This window comes from Gadus morhua, chromosome 9 (genome assembly GCF_902167405.1).
Source record: "Gadus morhua chromosome 9, gadMor3.0, whole genome shotgun sequence".
Classification (NCBI taxonomy): domain Eukaryota; kingdom Metazoa; phylum Chordata; class Actinopteri; order Gadiformes; family Gadidae; genus Gadus; species Gadus morhua.
In genome coordinates, this window is record NC_044056.1 from 4238328 (window position 1) to 4258394 (window position 20067).

At 44.5% G+C, this 20067-nt stretch overlaps 2 protein-coding genes across 2 annotated transcripts in view; one reads left to right on the plus strand and one right to left on the minus strand.

Moving 5' to 3' along the window:
* tmtc3 (transmembrane O-mannosyltransferase targeting cadherins 3) overlaps nt 1–10321 on the minus strand; it is a 31583-nt gene extending 21262 nt beyond the window's left edge. The window contains exons 1-6 of the mRNA XM_030365580.1: nt 10065–10321; nt 8903–9116; nt 8298–8516; nt 4658–4757; nt 2477–2592; nt 425–597 (exon numbers count right to left, since the gene is read on the minus strand). Of these exons, the coding sequence (XP_030221440.1) occupies nt 425–597; nt 2477–2592; nt 4658–4757; nt 8298–8516; nt 8903–9091 (797 nt within the window). The 5' untranslated portion in view covers nt 9092–9116; nt 10065–10321. The remainder of the gene's footprint in view (nt 1–424; nt 598–2476; nt 2593–4657; nt 4758–8297; nt 8517–8902; nt 9117–10064) is intronic.
* An 83-nt stretch (nt 10322–10404) lies between these two features.
* Nucleotides 10405–20067, plus strand: part of cep290 (centrosomal protein 290) — a 46050-nt gene continuing 36387 nt past the window's right edge. The window contains 12 exon segments of the mRNA XM_030365579.1: nt 10405–10861; nt 11296–11373; nt 11928–11997; nt 12077–12123; nt 13408–13551; nt 14179–14232; nt 14492–14512; nt 14955–15101; nt 16926–17108; nt 17307–17396; nt 18080–18202; nt 19181–19298. Coding sequence (XP_030221439.1) covers nt 10757–10861; nt 11296–11373; nt 11928–11997; nt 12077–12123; nt 13408–13551; nt 14179–14232; nt 14492–14512; nt 14955–15101; nt 16926–17108; nt 17307–17396; nt 18080–18202; nt 19181–19298 — 1180 coding nt within the window. The 5' untranslated portion in view covers nt 10405–10756.

Here is a 20067-nt window from a genome sequence, read left to right on the forward strand (position 1 = left end):
GAGCCCTCGGAAAGGAAAGGAAAGCCTTTAGGCCCCCTGATTGTGAACAGAGCCAGTGTTTATTACGGAGGAACAGACCTTCTAATCAAACGAGTCTAGGAGAGATGGATGATGGGGACCCTGAAGAGCTGAAATCAGACCCCATGACACGAGTCTCTCCTTTTAATTTTCAGAATCCCGAGTCATGACAGAACATATGGTCTGAAGCAGACACTGCTATGCGAAGCAAATGATAGGGACTTTAGGTACACGATAATAACGAGCCAGTAGGGGTTATAGCATTTTGCTCAAGGAGTGCATAATGGTAGTCAGCACGTGCGTCAGTTTCGGATGGGTCGGTTCACCACACCGCACTGCCCAGCGCACGGTGACCCGCTCTGTATACCACCACAAAGAAGGCGCGCGTGTCGACGGCGGGACCCACCTGGTGAAGACGGGGAGCTGGGACTGGATGACCTGGACGCGGACGATCACCAGCAGCAGGGTGCTGATCACGAGGACCATGAGCTTGAGGAGAGTCTGCAGGACAGTGTAGGGGAAGCAGGCTTTATCCCGAAGCACCTGGAGGAAGGTGTCCCCCAGCATGGGCAACGTGAACTGTGTGGAGAGAGAGAGAGGGTGGACTTTTATGGATTGCAAAAGGAAACTTGTTGCAGATGTGAGTTAGTTAGTTAGTTAGTTTGAGCATAACACAATCTTTAAGCCATGTACCATTCTACAATATATTAACGCGTTTTGTCATCACAACTTGAATGGCCGGTTCATCATTGGCGCTGATCCAATGAAAGTATGGCGAGTGTTTCCCACGGACAGAAAGCAATGTTAGCCCTTATGAACGTTGAGTTCATAAGGGCTAACATTATCTTTTCTGAGTCCCGCTGCTTCGGGTTTTCCTTTGATAGGCGCTTTGAGAGGAGGAGTGGGTGAATCAGCTGTTTATAACTGAACCCGCAACCCACTGGCATGAATGCGCGCTTGTCTCTGTGCGCGCGCGTTCGTATGCCTGTGTGAACGAGAATGTCAGGGAGAAAGAGTGCTATGAGGAGATGAATGAACGGAACAATATTTATATTTAAGAATCGCATTTCTTTTGAAGCGGATTCAATTGGTGGCGCTCTGTGTTGATTCTGTGGCGCTGCGCAACACATTGGTCTATGTATGGGAAACACTGTATGGCACATGGCTAGTGTGCATGAACACGTGTGCTTTTAAAGTCTTGTAATCTTCTCATGCATACGCAAGCACCACTTTAGCTCTCGCTCCCTTTCCACAGAAGTGGCCTGGGGAGATAGCATCTGCAAACAAATTATAAAAAAATGTAAGACGCAAGTGAACCGCTTGACAGGTGTCTCTCTGGGGGAGTTTAAATGTTTGGTTGATAAATTCACAACCCCTAACCCATAAAAAGAATCTAAACACATTCCAATACATTTATCATATATTTAACTAGGAAGGTGTTCTTTGAGGCTGACATGACACTCAATTACTTCAAGTCAGGCAAGTAATTGTCTTCTATTTAACGTCTGCTATTTGAACTCTGCCTTCTCTGGAAATATGAAATCATCAAAAGAGGGAGCGGGAACTGATAGGGAAGGGGTTTATCATTGAGGCTGATCTTGACTTTTGTATTGAAATGTAGATTCAGATCTGTAACAAACATGCTTGGAGACATGAACGGCGTACAGCTGTAGTGTCCCAGAATGACCTCCGACCCTAGGCTCAACCCGATGGGGGATTGAGGGGAGACCACAGGGTTTAACCTGTCCTAAAATGTATTCCTCTATTTGATGGGGGCTGAACACTTCAATGAGCGCACTTCAATCAGTAAGAAAATGCAATTTATAAGTTCAGCAAAAATACAGATTAACATCCATCGTCCCTAGGCAGGGAACAAAATCGGTAACATTTACATTACATTTAGGGCATTTAACTGATGCTTTTATCCAAATCGACTTACAATGTCTGGCACCTAATGTATGCACTTAATGTATTAGAAAACTTGCACAAACTCTGCAATTCCTGACTTACTGAAGTGTAACACACACACACATCGCACTTTGTTGCCCGTTAGTTCAGTGAATTTACAACAGACCTAGTTTTGAGGACATTTTAGCGACCACATATTGTGTTGTGTGTTCCCGACAAAGCCTCAGACTGTTACACAGAAATATGTATTATGTATGTCCACACACACACACGCACGCACGCGCACACACACACACACACACACACACACACCCCTCATATTTTATTTGTACATCTTTAATGCAAGTGACATCGTTACTTTTGTCCACCGAGGAATTTGTCCTTCTAAAAAAAGGCCCTGTTTCACATGAGCACATCAATAATAGAAAAGTCGACATGGTGCGTGTGTGCCCGTGTAGGTTAATGGAGATTACAAGTCTGGACCAGGTGTGCAGGGGTGCTGCTGCAGTAGCAGTGGGGGTTTCTGGGACAGCCGTGTCAGGAGCCTTACCCCCTGGGCGACGAAGACCTCGTGGACACAGCAGATGCCCACCACGGTGATGCCCTGCTCCTTGCACAGGGTCGCCGCAGACACCAGAACCACCGTCACGCCGATCGGGGTCCACACTGAGGGACATGAAGGACAAACGCAGTGTCAGTGGGCAGGATACAACCCGCAGCTGTGCCTCATGGGAGTTTGATTCGTGAAACTGGACCGGCACACTATACCCCATCTCAGACTATGACGCATTGAGACGCGCACACACACACACACACATATGTAAAAATCATTACATGAGTGAACCATACAAGAAGTCCTATGCCCCTGTGCACTTGAACTTGATTCCGTTTAGCCCAGGAGAAGCAAAGTGTTTGAATGGTAGTTTCAGGTTTTGATGTGACGCACGCACATCACAGTGAGACACGTTTATACACCTAGATGTGTCCCAGAAAAGGCAATGATGCTAAAGTGATTTGACTACTCTGCTTTATTCATTGAAAAGCACTTCCATCAGCTGACACGTGGTAATAAAGAAATTGGCGGTGTTTTATAGGTAGCAAAATTCCTGTGGCTGACTAATTATATTTTACAACATAATGAACATGGTCATCTCAATTAACCTACTGTACACAAGCATTATTTTAACTGAACCCGGAGGTTAACGATGATTGATGTCAACCAATCAATGATGACCTGCATACCGATGCTAAGAATCGGATGATTAAACGATATAGATACGGCGACAACGTTGCTTACGAAGGCTTCCATTTTACAAGTTTGTAACCTGGAGAGTAACATACAGTATAAAAAAACAGAAGGCATAGCCCTCGTGCCAGCGATGAAAGTGGCATTTACTTCCGCTGTGATGCACCGTGGGTGTGTGACGGACCAATGCACGGCCACGCGGTTTGCGGTCACCCTTGGTTCCCGAGCGTTGCCATGGCCGCGCAGCTCGGGCACTACGCCTGCAGAGCTTCCACTTCTCAGAGGTGCGTGACAAGCAGCCAGTCACGGTATGAATGCTGAACGAATGCCAGGATTGCGCTCTGACTTACACGCGCAGTTGAAACACATGAATACACCCCCACATCTTCATCACAGGGAAATCGCCCATGAGGCGGGCCCTCTCCCTCTCCCTCTCTCTCTCCCTCTCTCTCCCCCCCCCCCCCCCCCTCACAGGGGGATTCTGATTCACAGACCCTCAAGATGAAGTCTGTCAGGAATGAGCTCCTGCAACATAGCTAAACAGCAGAGACAATAAATCAAGCAGCTGCCAGACGACACTTGGGCATGCTTGGTAATTATATGTTAGACCAGAGAGTGAACCGACTGTGGAACCATTTAGTAGGATGTTGCTGGTGTAACCCAAGCAGAGCACACCCACCCACAAACCCACACAACCATACACCCATAAAAAAAACATAGGTGGGGGGACTTGACAGACAACGTGAATTTCATCTTATTTAGTTACACCTTCACGGACAGACGATATTCCATAACTGAAGCAGTAAAATATGCTTGACAATTGAGGGGATTAAATAGGACTTTGTGTACTGGTTTAACTGACTGTTGTATAGTGCCCGATGGTATTTGTCGCCATGTTTGTGGGCTTGGGAATAAGGGCCTTAAGTAGGTTTTGAAATTAAATTTGTTTTATTGTGATGCAATTGCAAGCCTTGTTTCCTTGTGTTGAACTTTTCTGAAAGTAGCCAACACATACAAATAAAGCACATGCAATGTCAGAATCTGTTTTGCTATGGCGGTCTGAGGTACAGTACAGTGTCTTGTACAGTAGAGACAGACGTGACAGCCTTTTGGAAGCTCAGGGGTGTCGGAATGCTACTTATTGTGTTATTTCGGTCATGGTTTAGCCAATAATCATGAGATTATTGTTCATTATAAGGATACATTGTGGTTCTGCATTTCTTACTTCAAGATGTGGCAGTATATTTCCGTGTTCGGATATTACAGTACTAAAACTCTCTCTCTCTCTCTCTCTCTCTCTCTCTCTCTCTCTCTCTCTCTCTCTCTCTCTCTCTCTCTCTCTCTCTCTCTCTCTCTCTCTCTCTCTCTCTCTCTCTCTCTCTCTCTCTCTCTCCTCTCTCTCTCTCTCTTCTTATAAATATGGCTAACAAAATAGCCCATGATGCATTGTGATGTACAAAACCCTGTTGATATTGCATAACTCACCTATGGAGTTGTCCCTGCCAGTAGACCTGGTGTACGCCAGAAACGCAGCCAGGAGGAAGATGGAAGACAGCAGTTCAGCCCTGCCAACCACACCTGCGACCTGATACAACAAAACAGCATTAGAATTTGCTGCAGTGCAGGCATCATATTAATGGGGGTGAAAGATGTTGGAATGGAAATGCCAAGGAGAAAACATCACACAGATTAAGGGGGGGCCTGGACTAAGATTTTGCATGGTCAGCGTCCCAGACTAGGCTCAACGATGCCTAGTCTGTGACTCTCAGCGTATTCAACAAATGAGGCTCCATTTAATTCAGCAGAAAGTAGGAAATGGACTGGTGAGCCCTGAGGGAGAGAAACCTTTCCACCAGTGCATGTGGGATGAAATGAGGCTGTGGACAGTTTGCATTAGACGTTTGTTTCCCTTCTTAAATGGTGTAACCTACCAAATGGCTTGGAAAGGAGAACGATTAGCAGGTGCCAATAAACAAAGTGGCTATCAACCAAACAAAAGGGGCTTTTATTGAAGGCAACACATAGTCACAGAGAAAATTGAGTGCCAATCCAACCCATGATCCCTACAAAAAAACATTGCAAGAAGCGTGCAGGCTTTTCCTTCTAGGAGCCAAGCCATGCTGTGATATCCCTCCCGAGCTATTCCATCCTCCCAAAGGAATGTCGGGCTGTAACACATGCACAATGTACCCAACACGATCGATTATACTATTAAGGACGACGTTGTGTTAATGTCTTCGAATTGTCAAAAGAGATTCACAACACAATTAGACACATCTGTTTTAAAGCCTGTAGCATAGAATAAGATATTTTGTCATGCACAAAGAAATGCCATTGAGTATTTAAATAATTTTCCTGTATCCAAGAATCTCGACTACACAATATATTTGAGGCTAAAACATCCTCACATATTACTAACAGTTCTGGAATCTTTGGTAACTGCAGGCCATGTGTTGAGGTCCCAAGTTCAAAGGAATATCTGAATAGACTTTGGAGGAGGGCAGCAGTGTGTGTGTGTGTGTGTGCGCGTGTGGTTCAGGTTATAAATCAGACAGTCCTGGGAGCTGCACGAGAAACTCCCGATTACAGACTTGTGTCCGACAAAAGCTTTTATGGCACCATAAACGATGACTGCCTCCTTGTGGAAGAGGCTGTGGTGATGGTTTCTTTCCTCTCCCTCCCTCCCTCTCCTATCATCTGAGTCACAGCTCGCTGGTGAGATACTGCACCTCATTGCAGAGCTTATTGTTTGATCTATACTTTATTTTTTTCACAATGCACAGATCAAAAGGGAAAGTTGAATATTTGTATTCTTCACAAAGATGTAGCCCTTAAGTTGAGGGGGGTGAGAAGTGGTACGGACTTGAAAGCCCGGCCGAAAAGTTTTTGCTGTAGAGATGATCACGATTTGGTATTGGGTATGAGATGGTATCAGGTAAGAGACGGTTAAAATGTAGTAATTAGTTTAGAGATATTATGTATGGGTTTTAGATTACAGATTGTCGAGTTTAGTTTGGTTCTTAGGTGAGAGATGGCTGAATTTAGGGATTTAGGGTAAGTGTAAAGTAGAGGTTATGTTTAGGCTTTAGGGTACTTATGGGGCAGACCACTGTAGTCTATGCTTTTCTTAGAGGTTAAGGTTTGACTACACAGAGCAAGAGATATTGGCAAAATAATAAATATTTGGATCACGCTTGACACGTACACAAACACAGGTAAAGCTGTTTAAACATGGTTTGCTCGATTATTTGGTTGACCCACGAAACACCAAGCTATTTTCCAGATGTTAAGGAGAGATGGTCAGTTCATGACCATTTGGTTGCAGGGAGACACTATTCAGTATTTTGTTTTGTCTCCATTCATAAAAGGGAGACAGAAAAATGAAAGAGGGGGATGAGTTGTCAGGCTACACAGAAAGGCTTTGTTCGTATTAATCATGAAGAGAGCTCCAATGCTCCGGGCAGAACATGATAAACAAATGCTCTGTTGAAACAGAGATTCCAGACACAGATAAGATAAAGGCCATCGGCTGGGACGTCTTTCAGCTAAATCTATGAACTCTTTCTGAATATGGGAAATCCATCAAATGATGAAGTACAGTATGCAACGCCACAAGACAATTAGTTTACTGAAATCCCCAAAACAGCCCCTGTGCTTTGCAACAACAAAATGTAACATTTGACTGTGAATTGAATGGTACAATAAGTAACATTGACACTGAGCGTTTAAAAGGGGTACTGCAGTCCAAATGCACAATATTGGTTGGAGTGGTCTCCCCCCAGGCCCCTCCTATCAAGACTCGAAGTTCACTCGCGTTGCCAGGTTGAGGTCTCTGAACGAACACAGGCGCAAGACGAGCCGAGTGCAACAGCATTCTCTGAAACGAGCGCGATTCTTCAATCTTGACAATGACAAGTGACGAAGAGTCCCACATTGCAAATTGGTTCAGCATGCCTTGCAATTTATTTATTGTTTGCAAATGATGTATCAGCTCACGTGGCATCCATTTTTAAGATCTGTCTCTAAGGCTCTAAGCTGCCTCCATCTTTCAAATGCAATGCCGAGATTCACCCTGTTTTAGCACGGCTCTGGTCTGGCTTTTTTAGGAGCCGAGGAGGCTTTTTAGGTCGGCAGGAATCTGGTACAATCTCAGTGGATCCAGTTTTTTTGCTCACTTTCATGGCTGCAGCATGCTGCGTGTGTGCCAATGTGTGTCCTACCTGGCAATAAAGGGTATAGGAGAAACGTCGATCTTAACACACTGGCCATAACAAAGACAGCCACTCCATCCACGGAACGGAGAGTTCAACAACATAATGGCTTTAGCATCATTGTCGGAGAGGCCAGTATTTTGATTGATCAAGTTCCCTCAATCAATGGTGACTTATGATGGCTTAAGTAAAGTATTTTTGTTACATATTGTACCTTAAGTTGAATAGAACTCTACATTATGTTCCAACTGAGGAAATGAGCCCAGGAAACACAACTGGATTTGACAGGTTTCGGACTTGACCCATGACTGAATTACAATTTGATCGTTCCAAGTACAATTGATATGTCAACAACCTTGAGTTTGAGTATTTCGATATTGGTAACCGCAGGCACTTTTTTAATTTTCATCAAATGAATAGATATTCAAATGTAACCTTTAAAATCAAAAAAGTAAAAAAGTAAACTGCCCTCACCCTGCCACGACCAACCCTTGCTATTCAGATTCCTACATTGTTTTGATTAGGTTTATAGATACAAAAGCCTTGCCCATGTTTCAGTCGAGCGTTTAAAAGGCATTAACAGTGAACTGAATCCCAGTCACACCTACTTTCAGTGTCCCTGCTATAATCGAAATCATTCAGTGGCGCCATTTAGCACAAATACAAGTCATGCTGGTTTAATCACAGCCGGAGAGGCTGTGACTCAATCATCTTGGCACATTCATCATCTTCAGATATTTGCGGATATCCCTGTGACACAGATACAACTTTATTAATCCCCCGTAGGAGAAATTCGTTGTCAATTATGAACTATAACGATCTTCAGAACTATGTAAGAAATGGTTGAGTTTTAGTTATGCGGTAAGAGATGGTTAACGAGCCGGAAGAAATACAGGGGGACAAAACAGACTCACAGCTTCTGTGTGGATGGGGTGCACGGCAAACAGCAGCGCCGCTACCAGGCTGGACGTCCTGTCCAGGAAGGTGCGACACACGCGCAGGAACAGCACACACACCACAGCGTGCAGCACCACGTTGAGCAGGTGGTAGGAGGGAGCGCTCAGCTCGCTGAGCAGGTAGTTCAGCCGAAAGGTGAGCACTGTCAGCGGGCGGTAGGATTTATGGCTCCGCTCCTGAGGTAAGGTACAGGTACAGAGTTGTTGTGGATTAGTGTTACAGAGTCCCGATTTTAAAACCAGTAGCAAGGCTTATTCCTCATCATAAGCCAATGGAGTTTACCCACATTTGCATGATGGTCAAACATATACAACTCCAGCTTAATAGTTGGTACAGTCCTGGGAGTGCAACCAGGGGGATCTATCCCCTATATATCTGGTTGGACCCTTCCACTTCTTATATCACCAAATGATGGAATTTAAAACGGCCTGTAGTAATGAATAAACCACCCCACACCAAAGTGGTATAATAGGGGAGCCTTTAAAAAAATTGGGAGGATTTACTGTAGAGCAAGTGAGCCCTCTGAGAACATCGACCCATCACATTCGGGGTTCCGTCTCACCTCGGCCATGGGGGTGCCCCAGAAGTCGTTCTGGAACAGGTTTCGGAGAGGGGTGGCTGGCCGCAAGTCCTTGTTGTCCAGGATGGCAGACACATCGTCAAACACGAAGCCGCACCACAGAGTGTTCCAGTAGCATCCTACCACCAGCGCTGAGAGAAGGAGGACCTCCTTCCAAGAGACGACCGCCATCGCAGACTGAAGACCTCATCTACCACTGTCGGGAGGAGAAACGCTTACTAGATGTGGCGTTTAACAATATACGTACAACAGACTGATATTGAGAGTTGCTCCCAAACTTGGCTACGCGCTTCAATGTAGTGATATTATTGACCAGTATTGGTATTCCGGTATATATTGAATGCATAGCACTGCTCACCTTTAAAATAATCTCCATGTCATTTATATCACCCATGATACTAGATTGAGTTGGATAATGCAAAATGACACGTTTAGTAATGAAACCTTAATTAACAAAAGAGACTCACTTCAACCACCTACCTGTATTAGAAACCAGAACCCACTCACACCATCCAACAAGTATTGGAAACCAGAACACACTCCTACCACTAATATTAGGAGCCTGAACCCACTCCCATACTAGTATTAGAAACCAGAACACACTCCTACCACTAGTATTAGAAACCGGAACCCACTCCCACCCACCTAAGTACTTGCATTAGAAAACCAGGACCCATTCACACCATCCTATTAGTATTAGGAACCAGAACCCCGTCACACCATCCAACTAGTATTAGAAACCCCAACCCACTCACACCTAAATACTAGTATTAGAAACCAGAACCCACCAACTACAAGTACAATAATCCAGAAACCACTCCCACCCATTAGAAACCATATCCCAAAGGGAGTAACAGACCGTAGACTATTGACATAAACGTCACACCTAGCGGGCGTCGTTTACTTAGACAGACACAGTAATCTTGTATTGACGCTAGATATAAAATCTAACTCCAAAACGTGATCAGATGTACATTGGTCAGCAAGCTAACGGCGGCATAACGGCACTTTTAGCATGTGAGGTAAAGTCAAGCCATAACATATTCAGTATGAACAGTATGAACAATTTGAGATTATACAATGAATGAACTAAAAGCGTTTTGAAAGACAAGTAGTTCAACGAAACATGCGATGAGAGACGTACGTTAATCACAATTCAGCAGTCAACATTCCAGTGTGTAGGGTACAGCTAGCGGTGCAGCTAACAACTTCCGGTGTAGATTGCAGAGTACCCTACACTATGGGCATTGCTCAATACCAATGCCCTTGTTTGATTAGTGACCTATTCAAATGTCTCTATTATAATTAAAATATGTTTAAAAAAAATAATGATTGAAGGTACGTTGCAAACGTGTAATTATTATATTACTGAACGTGTTCAATAAATGAAGTCGTTTGTTTGGTTTTCACCCCATTTTCACGACGGCCGTAAAGTGATGACGGTCGAACTGCTTAACGTTTGTTGTCAACCGTAACCTAGCAGCATGCCAGCCATGGATGTCAGCAAGCCGCCGTTTGACCATGGAAGTTCGCGTATTGTGCTATCTGTGAATTGCACTGCTACGATATAGAATTCCGGGATACTTATAACTGGATTAAAAAACGCAACGATCGTTCCCCTCATCTGGTGGGAGAGAACCGCAGCGTCTGTGTCGCTGAAACAAGTCAGATAGCAATGTGTGTGTTAACGCTGTGGGCTTTAACAAGTTAATGTTAGACCAAGATCACTGTCTCACTGTCTAACATCAACAAGTAGCGTCTCATCTAATGTAACTCATATTTAACATTACAATAGCGCGGGAATTTGGCCCCCTTCACAAACATCCCACTGTCAAGATGCCTGCTGTTCTTGACTGGAAGCGAGTGATGAGGGCAGACCCTGAGACTCTTCCGGAGGGGGAAGAAACAGAGTCAGACACGCTCTTCGATATGCTGTTGATGGTAATGCAAATAACGATCCAATCTTCGTGCGTTAAGACAGTTAAAATGCTGACGGTGCACTCATAGGCCTAACTTACCCAATTAATTATCCAAATCAATCCTAAGCTAAATTGTGTTTATCCCCTATTCGGATCATTGCCTTTCGCGCAAGAAGGGTTTCACATTTACTAGATGTAGCTTTACAAAACTGAAAAAAGTAGGATTCTACCGGTGTATTGTCTTTCTTGACCAATGAGATGCAATATTAATATCAGCATCATGAGGATCAGCATATATATATATATATATATATATATATATATATATATATATATATATATGAATGAATGAATGAATACATATGAATATACTAATGCAGCTGTGTCCTGTCATGATGAATATTCTTGGTTGAGAGAACACATAGTTGTTGTATTGATGTAGTCATACCCATGCAGGTGGATGGCCACGAGCTGAAGGACAACTCCCCAGAGCGGATGGTCCAGCTCTTTAGAGTATCTCAGGCCCTGCTAAAGGTCTGTGTCTTCCAGTGTCCCTCTTCTGTCTGACCTATCCCCAAATGTGTCCCAATGCTCCATAATTTGCTATGTTACAGGGTCTCTTTCACAGGGTGATCCCATTTCATGTTTCAGCTTCTGTCCAGGCTCGGATGAGGTCTTTGATGATGTGTTGTGTTGCGCATCTTCTGCATGGTTGTTCTTATCTTAGCTAGATCGTCCATTTGTTTAGCCGTGTGGAAACACACACATCGACCCACCAAAAACCTCTTCTCATTTTGAGAACTAGAATGATGCCAACTTCAGACAGAGTATGCATACATCAGCCCATAAAAGTGGAAGAGATCCGCCATATTTGAAGTCAAATTAGCATGATTGTTTTTTGAGGATTTCAACATTGTTTTTACCAGGTTAAACAAAGTCTGCTGGGATACAATTTAAAGTGTGCTTTCTACCTTAATTTTTTTGAAGGAATCGATTCCATATTTTGGTTGTAGACTACTAATTTGCTAAGTTTGGTTACTCTAACCTCCATGCCTTTTTATTGAGTTTGTTCTCACTCTTGTTCTCAGAAGAAGGACAGAGAACTTGTGCTTGCTTACGATCTCATCGACAAAACCGGTTCAGAACAAGCTAAGACTGGCAAGTCTCCATTCTTTACAACAAATATATCTTCTTGTTTCATCAACAACACAAATAATGTTTTGTTATTCTCTTGTAGAAAATGACTTGCTTGGCAAGATTGGGAAGTTGGAACAGGACCTTGAGGTAGGACTATTTTTTTTTCATTCATAACCTACGGCTATGTCACACACTTGGTTAATAGTCTTTGGGGTCTCGTACTGTCAAGTTGAACTTTTAAAAACTATTTTTTTTAAAAAAAGCTTTAATGGGTTTTGAGCCATAACTGTTAACACGGTTATGTATGTTTTAATTTGGATATCATCGTTTAATCTCTTAATTTTTTCAGACAAAACGGTTGCATTTAATTATAATGTGATGAATACGTTATATATGTCAGGTTATGTTAATGTTTTGAGCCGGATGGAGATAAAGTCAAAGCGTGTATGATTCAGTAAGTAGGCAGGAGAATTTCAGCATCCCAAATAACTCAATAGCATATTTCTGTATTTCTGTTCAAAGATGGAGGAACGTGTTGGCCAGCATTTTTTATTTTAACTAGTTTAAATATTGCATATTGCAAGTTTAAGATTAGGTTAGGGTTGCGGTTCCCTCATCAACAAAAAACGCATTTGTCAATTTTCTACTATTGTCACATTTGACAAGCTTACAAAATATGTCAGATAATGATTCTAACACAAAAAATGCACACTTAAATGCCAACATTTAAAAAAAATATGAAAAAAATGCATCAATTGCAGTACTAGCCAGTGGCTATAGAATAGAAAGACACCATTTGTCTCCCGTGAATGAAATGTTTTCCCCACGGTGCTGTCTGCAGAAGACTCTAAGCTCCTTTAAACCTCCCTAATTCCGCTCTTCAGTCGACTACCGGAGGTGCTTTGCTCTTGGGGTTTTCCTTCACCTTTCAATATTTAAAGTATGCGTCAAACCATAACTGTTTCTGAGCTATTTCCCCTGCCCTCAAGGGAAATACAATGGGGAGTTTTCTATCTTTCTGGCCAAGAGCGCATCACTTGCAATCGATAGAGGGAGGGAGGCTTATTCGCGAAAGGGATTGTATGTACCTATCGCTAAAGGATGGTACTTAAGAGGATTAGAGCTAACTCCTTGTGTGCTCGGGGACATTGTTATTCTGGTGTCACAATTCTATTGTTTGCTTTTTGTTTTTTTAAAGGAAGGAAGGCATAATGTCTTGTGTTTCCATATCTTGAGCACCAAGCACGTTTTGTCAAAGTATGTGCATTCATGAGTTGCAATCAAAACGTTCTGCAAAGGTACATTTGACTGTCAAGCTGTCCTGGGATTGGGGTGACTGTGTGTGTGTGTGTGTGTGTGTCTGTGTATGTGTGTGTGTGTGTGTGTGTGTGTTGTGTACGTGTTGTGTACGTGTTTTTGTTTGCTGTCCAGATGGCCCAACACTCAACCAACGGCAGGGATACCCGCTTCATGCGAGACGAGCTTAATCAGCTGGAGAACCAGTTGGAGCAGCGGGAGAAGGACTTCTCTCAGCTGCAGAGGGAGATGAGCAAGGAAAAGAAGACCAGCGAGGAGGTGTGTGTGTGTGTGTGTGTGTGTGTGTGTGTGTGTTTGCTGGCTGTGAGTGATCCTTATCGCCCTTTGTAGGCTCTCAAAAATACTGTAGTTCATAGTCTAGTGGGGTGCATTAGTAAAATACTATGCAGGCCATAGTAGATCGGTGGTGGAAGTGCAGAATCATGGAGCAGGCTGGGTACTTCAAAAAGCTGCAGAGTAGAAGCCCTCTCTTGCTTGTTAATAACATGCAGCTGCATTCACTTTGAGTCACTCTGAATCTGAGCCTCTGCTCAATAGCTTAACTGCGATGGTGTTATTGTCTCTTGAGAGTGTGCTGTGTCCAAAGCAAAATCTGGATTTCTTTTTGCATAGTTAATATTGTCTTAGTTGTATAACGCCTGCTATTTGTCAGCTATAAAATGTCCTTATCGTTGAGACGTTGTTCCATAGCCCCCGTGGCTTTGTGTGAGCGCAGAGAAAGATTGGACAGAACATTCCTCGGAAATAGGCTTACTTTGGCAGTCGGCTGCAAGAAAAATCCTCTTGCATCCAAAATAACCATCTTTGGAGTTTTCTCAAAGAACGCGGAGCGCTTGCGATACCCACCGGTGACGAGGTGCGCTGCGTTGCCTTGTGTTCCCTCAGCTGGCGGCGCGGGCAGAAGAGGCGGAGGAGAGCTCGAGGAAGCTCCGCAGAGAGGTGCGTGTGTGTTTTCGGAAGAACCTTCACATCCATCTCGCCTTTCCCTCACACCAATCAACACTGTTTCAGTCATCAATCCTGTTTATCTCTCCCGGATAGACCCGTCACACTTTCTCCTTCACAAAGGGCCGAGTCTGAAGCCTGAATTGCGTGTGTTTCTTCACAAAGGCTCGCCATATTTCACCGGCCGTCACTCTCGGCATGCTTTCTCCATAACCGTCCTTCTTTTGTTTTGTTCCATGCGTTATTGCCGTAGCTGAAGAAGCTTAAGAAGAAGGTAAGAGACAAGAGAGAGGCAGTGTAGAAACGTCCTTTGTTTAGACACTAGTCATTTAAGAGCAACCCATTTTAGAACTACCCAGTTTCAGACCTCCTATTTTAGAACTAGTCATTTTAGAACATCCTATTAATAACTATCCTATCAATAGAAATAGATTATTTCTGATAGAAATAATAATTTAGCCAGTTTGAACTAGACTTTATAAATGTAAGGTGAGTGAGGGTTTAAGGGAGCCAAGGTCATCAAAGGGTTTGAATAAAGTTGTTATTGTTGTTTTCCATTTCCCCGCCTTCAAACCTACGTGCGTCTTTGTTTCACTTATTCACCTGTGTGTGTGTGTGTGTGTGTGTGTGTGTGTGTGTGTGTGTGTGTCAGTTATATTCTCATGCGACTGCATTACATTATTATGTGACCCTGTCGTTCTGTGATGGGTCCCCAGTACGAGCAGGTCCAGCAAGATGTGGACTTCTACCGCAGGGAGCTGGAGCAGAAGGTGGCGGCGGGCCCCGTTGACAAGAGCCAGGAGGCCCAGCGCAAACTCAACACAATTAACCGGGAGTACTGCCAGTGCATGGACGACCTGCAGGTGGGGCACGGCGAGGAATCAAATTTTGATTGTGATTTCGATTTTAGCGTCAAACGATCTCAAAAGGGATTTATAATCGAGTTGCGAATATTTTTTCTAGAACTGCTGGATACCCATCTGTACGTTATTTTAGATTTGAACATTTTCTATTTGACCCTTTGCTGTATTTTTTTTAAGGCGAAATTTCTCAGTTACATTGTTCTCAGTTACAAAGTGTTTTTTGGTAGAGACACACTGAATAATACATCATGTTTTCAAACTCAAACATAATCGTTTGAATAATAGTGATTTCAATATTGACCGAAAAAATCGGCATTATGATTTTTTCCATAATCGAGCAGCCCTTCCTGAAGGTGGCTTCAGGCCACGTTTATACGTAGCAGGGTATTTATAGAAACAAATATCCCCCCCCTCCGTTTTCAAAAATAACATTATGAACACAACATCGTTTTCAAAAAAGTTGTCGTTTACATCAAAACGCATAAATACGCCGTCGAGCGCCATTATACCTATGCCAGACCTATGGGCGGCAGTGTAGGGAGAAGGATAAAGCCATTCAAGCCAATCAGAATCCTCAGAATCAAGCCAAACAAACTGTAAACATAGGGCGCTCATATGACGTTAAGCATTTCCTGGCGCATAATGTGACGCTTCAGAACCTAAAACCCCGTTTCTCCCCGTTGACACGACAACATAACCGGCGTTTTCAGAAATCTCCACTTTGGCCGGAGTTTTTAGAAATTATCGTTTTCTGAGATAAAAACTGCGTTTTCGTGTAAATGAGAGACCGAACCGCGTGGAAGTATCTGCGTTTTCCCTTCGTGTAAACGGGGCCTCAGTCCCAGGGGCTGAAGTAGAGCCCGGCAGGGCAACACCATGCCAAGCAGAACCCTCTCGACTGTAGCTTGACACGGCTGATGTACAACGTCACATGACACAGACACAGACTTGAAAAATGCAAGGCAGAATGCTCATTCGGCGTTAAAACCTACTTCTACTCCCCATTATTAAAATTTGAATCTGCCAAACATAACGCAGCGAAGCGTACATCCAACAACCTCAACGCAGCTTGATACCTTACATAAACCCCAGCACAATAACATTATTACCGGCTATGGTTAATAGCCGTCCAAGTTCACACCTCATATCTCCAGGATGGGGGCCCCGACTACATGTTATAAGAGAACACATGAGAAACTAACAACATGGTTCCAAAGCTGCATAGAGTTTCCAGATGGGCAGAACCACTGGTTGTTAATATACCCCCTGTTTTTGAAAACATTCAGTATGTCTCTCCCCATTGGCCAGAGTTTGGTTCATCCCTGTCCCCCGGAGATGGGTAGTGTGGGAATCTCTGGGATAACCTTCTCCTTCCTCTGTCTCGGTTGTCTAATAGTCAAAGAACCCCCTCTGTTAAATAGGGATATACTGAAAAGTACTCATTGTTGATAAGCCTTAGATTATATTATAATTGCCAGGTATATCGGCAAAAGGCCCCACTGGGTTTTTAGAGAGCCGGTGAAGCAAAAATTGGGTTTATTTAGTTTAAAAGTCTTGAGCTGACCATGTGGACAATGATAACAATAACCTTAATAAACCTTAATTTGTCTTATTAACCTGTGTTTATTATGAACCTATTCATTGTAAGTACTTGCCACTTGTTTCTATGAACATCTTTACTGCAGCGACAGCGATACATAGGGGTTTCTCTTTCCTCAGACAAATGTACTTATTGTAAGTCTCATCAGCCATTTACGGATAAACCGCTGTTGTCCAACCAACCTAACCTACTGCTCTAACTCGGTTGGTGGTGGCTCGTCCTAGCGTTCGGAGGAAGACAGGGCCCACCTGCGCACGGACAACGAGCAGCTGCGGCAGGACTTGATGGACTCGGTGAGGGAGATGGAGGCCATGACAGACGAGTACAACAAGATGAAGATCGTGGTGCAGCAGACGGACGGCATCATGGACCAGCTGAGGAGGGAGCGGGACCACGGCAACCTGCAGGTGCTCGGCAACACGAAAAACGTTCAGTACGGCCTGGACCGCTTCATAGCAGCGCATCGAGTCTTTTTTGGCTGAACCCCATCAGGGTCAGAGTATCGTCGCCTGAAAGACACTTCCTGTGGGATGGCCTCAACATGTTGCTGCTAAGGTGTTGCCGCTAAGGTGTGGTTGCTAAGGTGTTGTTGCCGTTGGTCCCAGGTTCGCGCGCTGACGGAGCAGCTCCAGCGGCAGGCGGACGAGGAAGACCCCGTCATGGCCGCCGTCAACGCCAAAGTGGAGGAGTGGAAGGTTAGCCGCCGGTTCCTGTTTTGTGACGTTGTGTCTGAACTGGGACTGAAAGTCACGAATCCTCGTACTGTTCTCGTAATAGCCATCGTATCCACACTTAACTGGGGTCAACTTCCCTAGTACCCAAAAACGTTCAAGTGAAACCTTGTAAAGGGGTGAAAAAGGAAGACAATCTCTATGTAACACGATGATAAATAAAGGCAAAACTATAATTAATAATTATACCCATTGAAAATACTTCGTTGTGAATTCAGAGACAGATATGTGTCATTTGAGGAGCAAGTGCAGGTAGGGGGGTACGACCTCTTGCTCAAACACGGCGTAACATGTGGACTCCAGAAATCTAGGTTCAAACCCAGAACCTTTTGCCTGGGAGTCGGACCCCTTAGCAATTACACCATCAGGCCCGTCACTACACCAACTTACCCCTGTTAATACAAGAACAGAAGCAGGCGCGGCCGGCAACCCAGTGGCTCCAAGCAGGTTTGCTGCTCTGCGTCTGCGTTGTGCTCCCTTTAATGGGGAATGACACTCCAAAGCCATAGCCCCCTCTCTAAAGATGGAAGACCAAGGTAGTTAATGGTGCTAAAAGCAACCCTCCAACAAAGTTAACCCAGTGTAATTGATTTGGTGCGTGTGTGTGTTCTTCCATGCTCTCCCGTTTCTCACGGGACGTTTCGAAGAGAGTGCTCTCTGCGAAGGATGACGAGATCCTGGAGTACCAGCACATGATCCGAGACCTGCGGGACAAGCTTCGGTCGGCCCAGGGCGACTCGGACAAGACCAACATCATCACCCTGCAACAGGTGTGTGGGCCTCGCATCTACAAAGATGGGTCTTTGGATCTTTTGTTTTGAATGCTTCCTTAATTGTTCCATTGTATTGTATTATTTACATGTATTGAAATGTTGTTCTGGTGGTTTGAGCGACTGTTTATATCTATCAAAAGGGTTTAATAAAATGAAAAAAGATAGATCTATATGTTATGTATCTACGATACAGAAGGATACCCGCCCAGTTCTCAGTATGAAAATGAGTACACGCATGTTAAAATATTTTCAACTCAATGAAAGCCTTTTAGACTATACAATTCTACAAAATGGCTACGCTTTCCAACGTGACGTGACGCCATTATTGTCTCATCTCATCACATTTTCCATGTGTCCAGTGATGGCTAGTTGCAGCGTTTCCTGCGGCCTTCGCTTAAGTTTCTGTCTCTTTTGTTCTTCTTCTTTTGTTTCCTTTGCTTTCGTTTTTTTCCACGCTTCTCTTGATATTTTCCATCACTCCCTCCGCCACCTACGCTCCTGGCTAGGTGGTGTACGAGCTCTGCGTCGTAAGTGTCTGCCATATGCTCTGTTTGACCTCCTTCCTCCCGTTTCCTTTTCTCTTCTCCCTGCCCGTAGACTCTCCCCATCTCCCTTCACCCCCTGCCTATCTCTCCCAATGCCCCCGTAAAAAACCTTTATGACTGAAGGTCACCATGTGTGAACTCCATTCAGTGATTTGTCACAGGGCGCGTTAGCCTGCAAATAGGAATCACTGCAAGGAGTGTGCAAAAGTGGTGCAACGTTGGGGCCAATATTTCACAATGGCTAATGCTATGCCCGCATTTGGACTGACCTCGCACTCCACAAACGGTGCATCACGGCGACCATGCGTTCCATTTCACTTAAGCCCCCCCAACCCCATTATGCCCCACCCCCCCAACACCCACCCTTGTCTGCGGCTCCTCTGAATTGTGGCGCTGTGATTTGACGCATTGGGGTTGGTTGTCTCCAAAGGCCGTGCAGGAGAGGGACAACCAGGTGAAGCTGCTGAGTGAACAAATGGAGCAGTACACCGGAGAGATGGAGAGGAACGCCCGGCTCATCAAGGACCTCAAGAAGCCGCTGAAGAAAGGTGATCTCACATGCGCAACGCACACACGGCGCACATTTTCATGCACACATTCACAGACACGCACGCACATTGAGACAGACAGACATAAACACACGCGGACAGACTCTAATGCAAACACATGGACTGAAAGACAAACAGACAGACATGGACTTTTTCGTACCCACAGATAGACTGACACACATTCACAGACACGCACGGACATGAAGACAGACAGACATGCACATAAACACACAGACAGACAGAAAAGCACACACATGGACAGACAGACAGACAGACAGAAAAGCACACATGGACAGACGGACAGACAGACATGGACTCTGACAGACAGACAGACAGACAGACAGACAGAAAAGCACACACATGGACAGACGGACAGACAGACACACACATTCACAGACACGCACGGACATGAAGACAGACAGACATGCACATAAACACACAGACAGACAGACAGACAGAAAAGCACACAAATGGACAGACAGACAGACACGGCCTTAGACATACCCACAGACAGACACACACACACACACACACACTAGGTCCTCTCCGTGGTCGGGGCCACAGCTCCTCCGGCTGAGTCTCCATGTGATTGCTACATCCCCGTAGCGCCGCACCATAGGCGATAATGTTCAACATTTACGGACAACCCTTTACGAGTCAGGGCGGCCATTGTTTATGACCTGAGGATGACTTTTACTGTGCGTCGGCCCAGGACACAAGCGTGTCAATTTAAGCGATAAAAGTCAGAATGTTAACGGGTTTGTGTGTC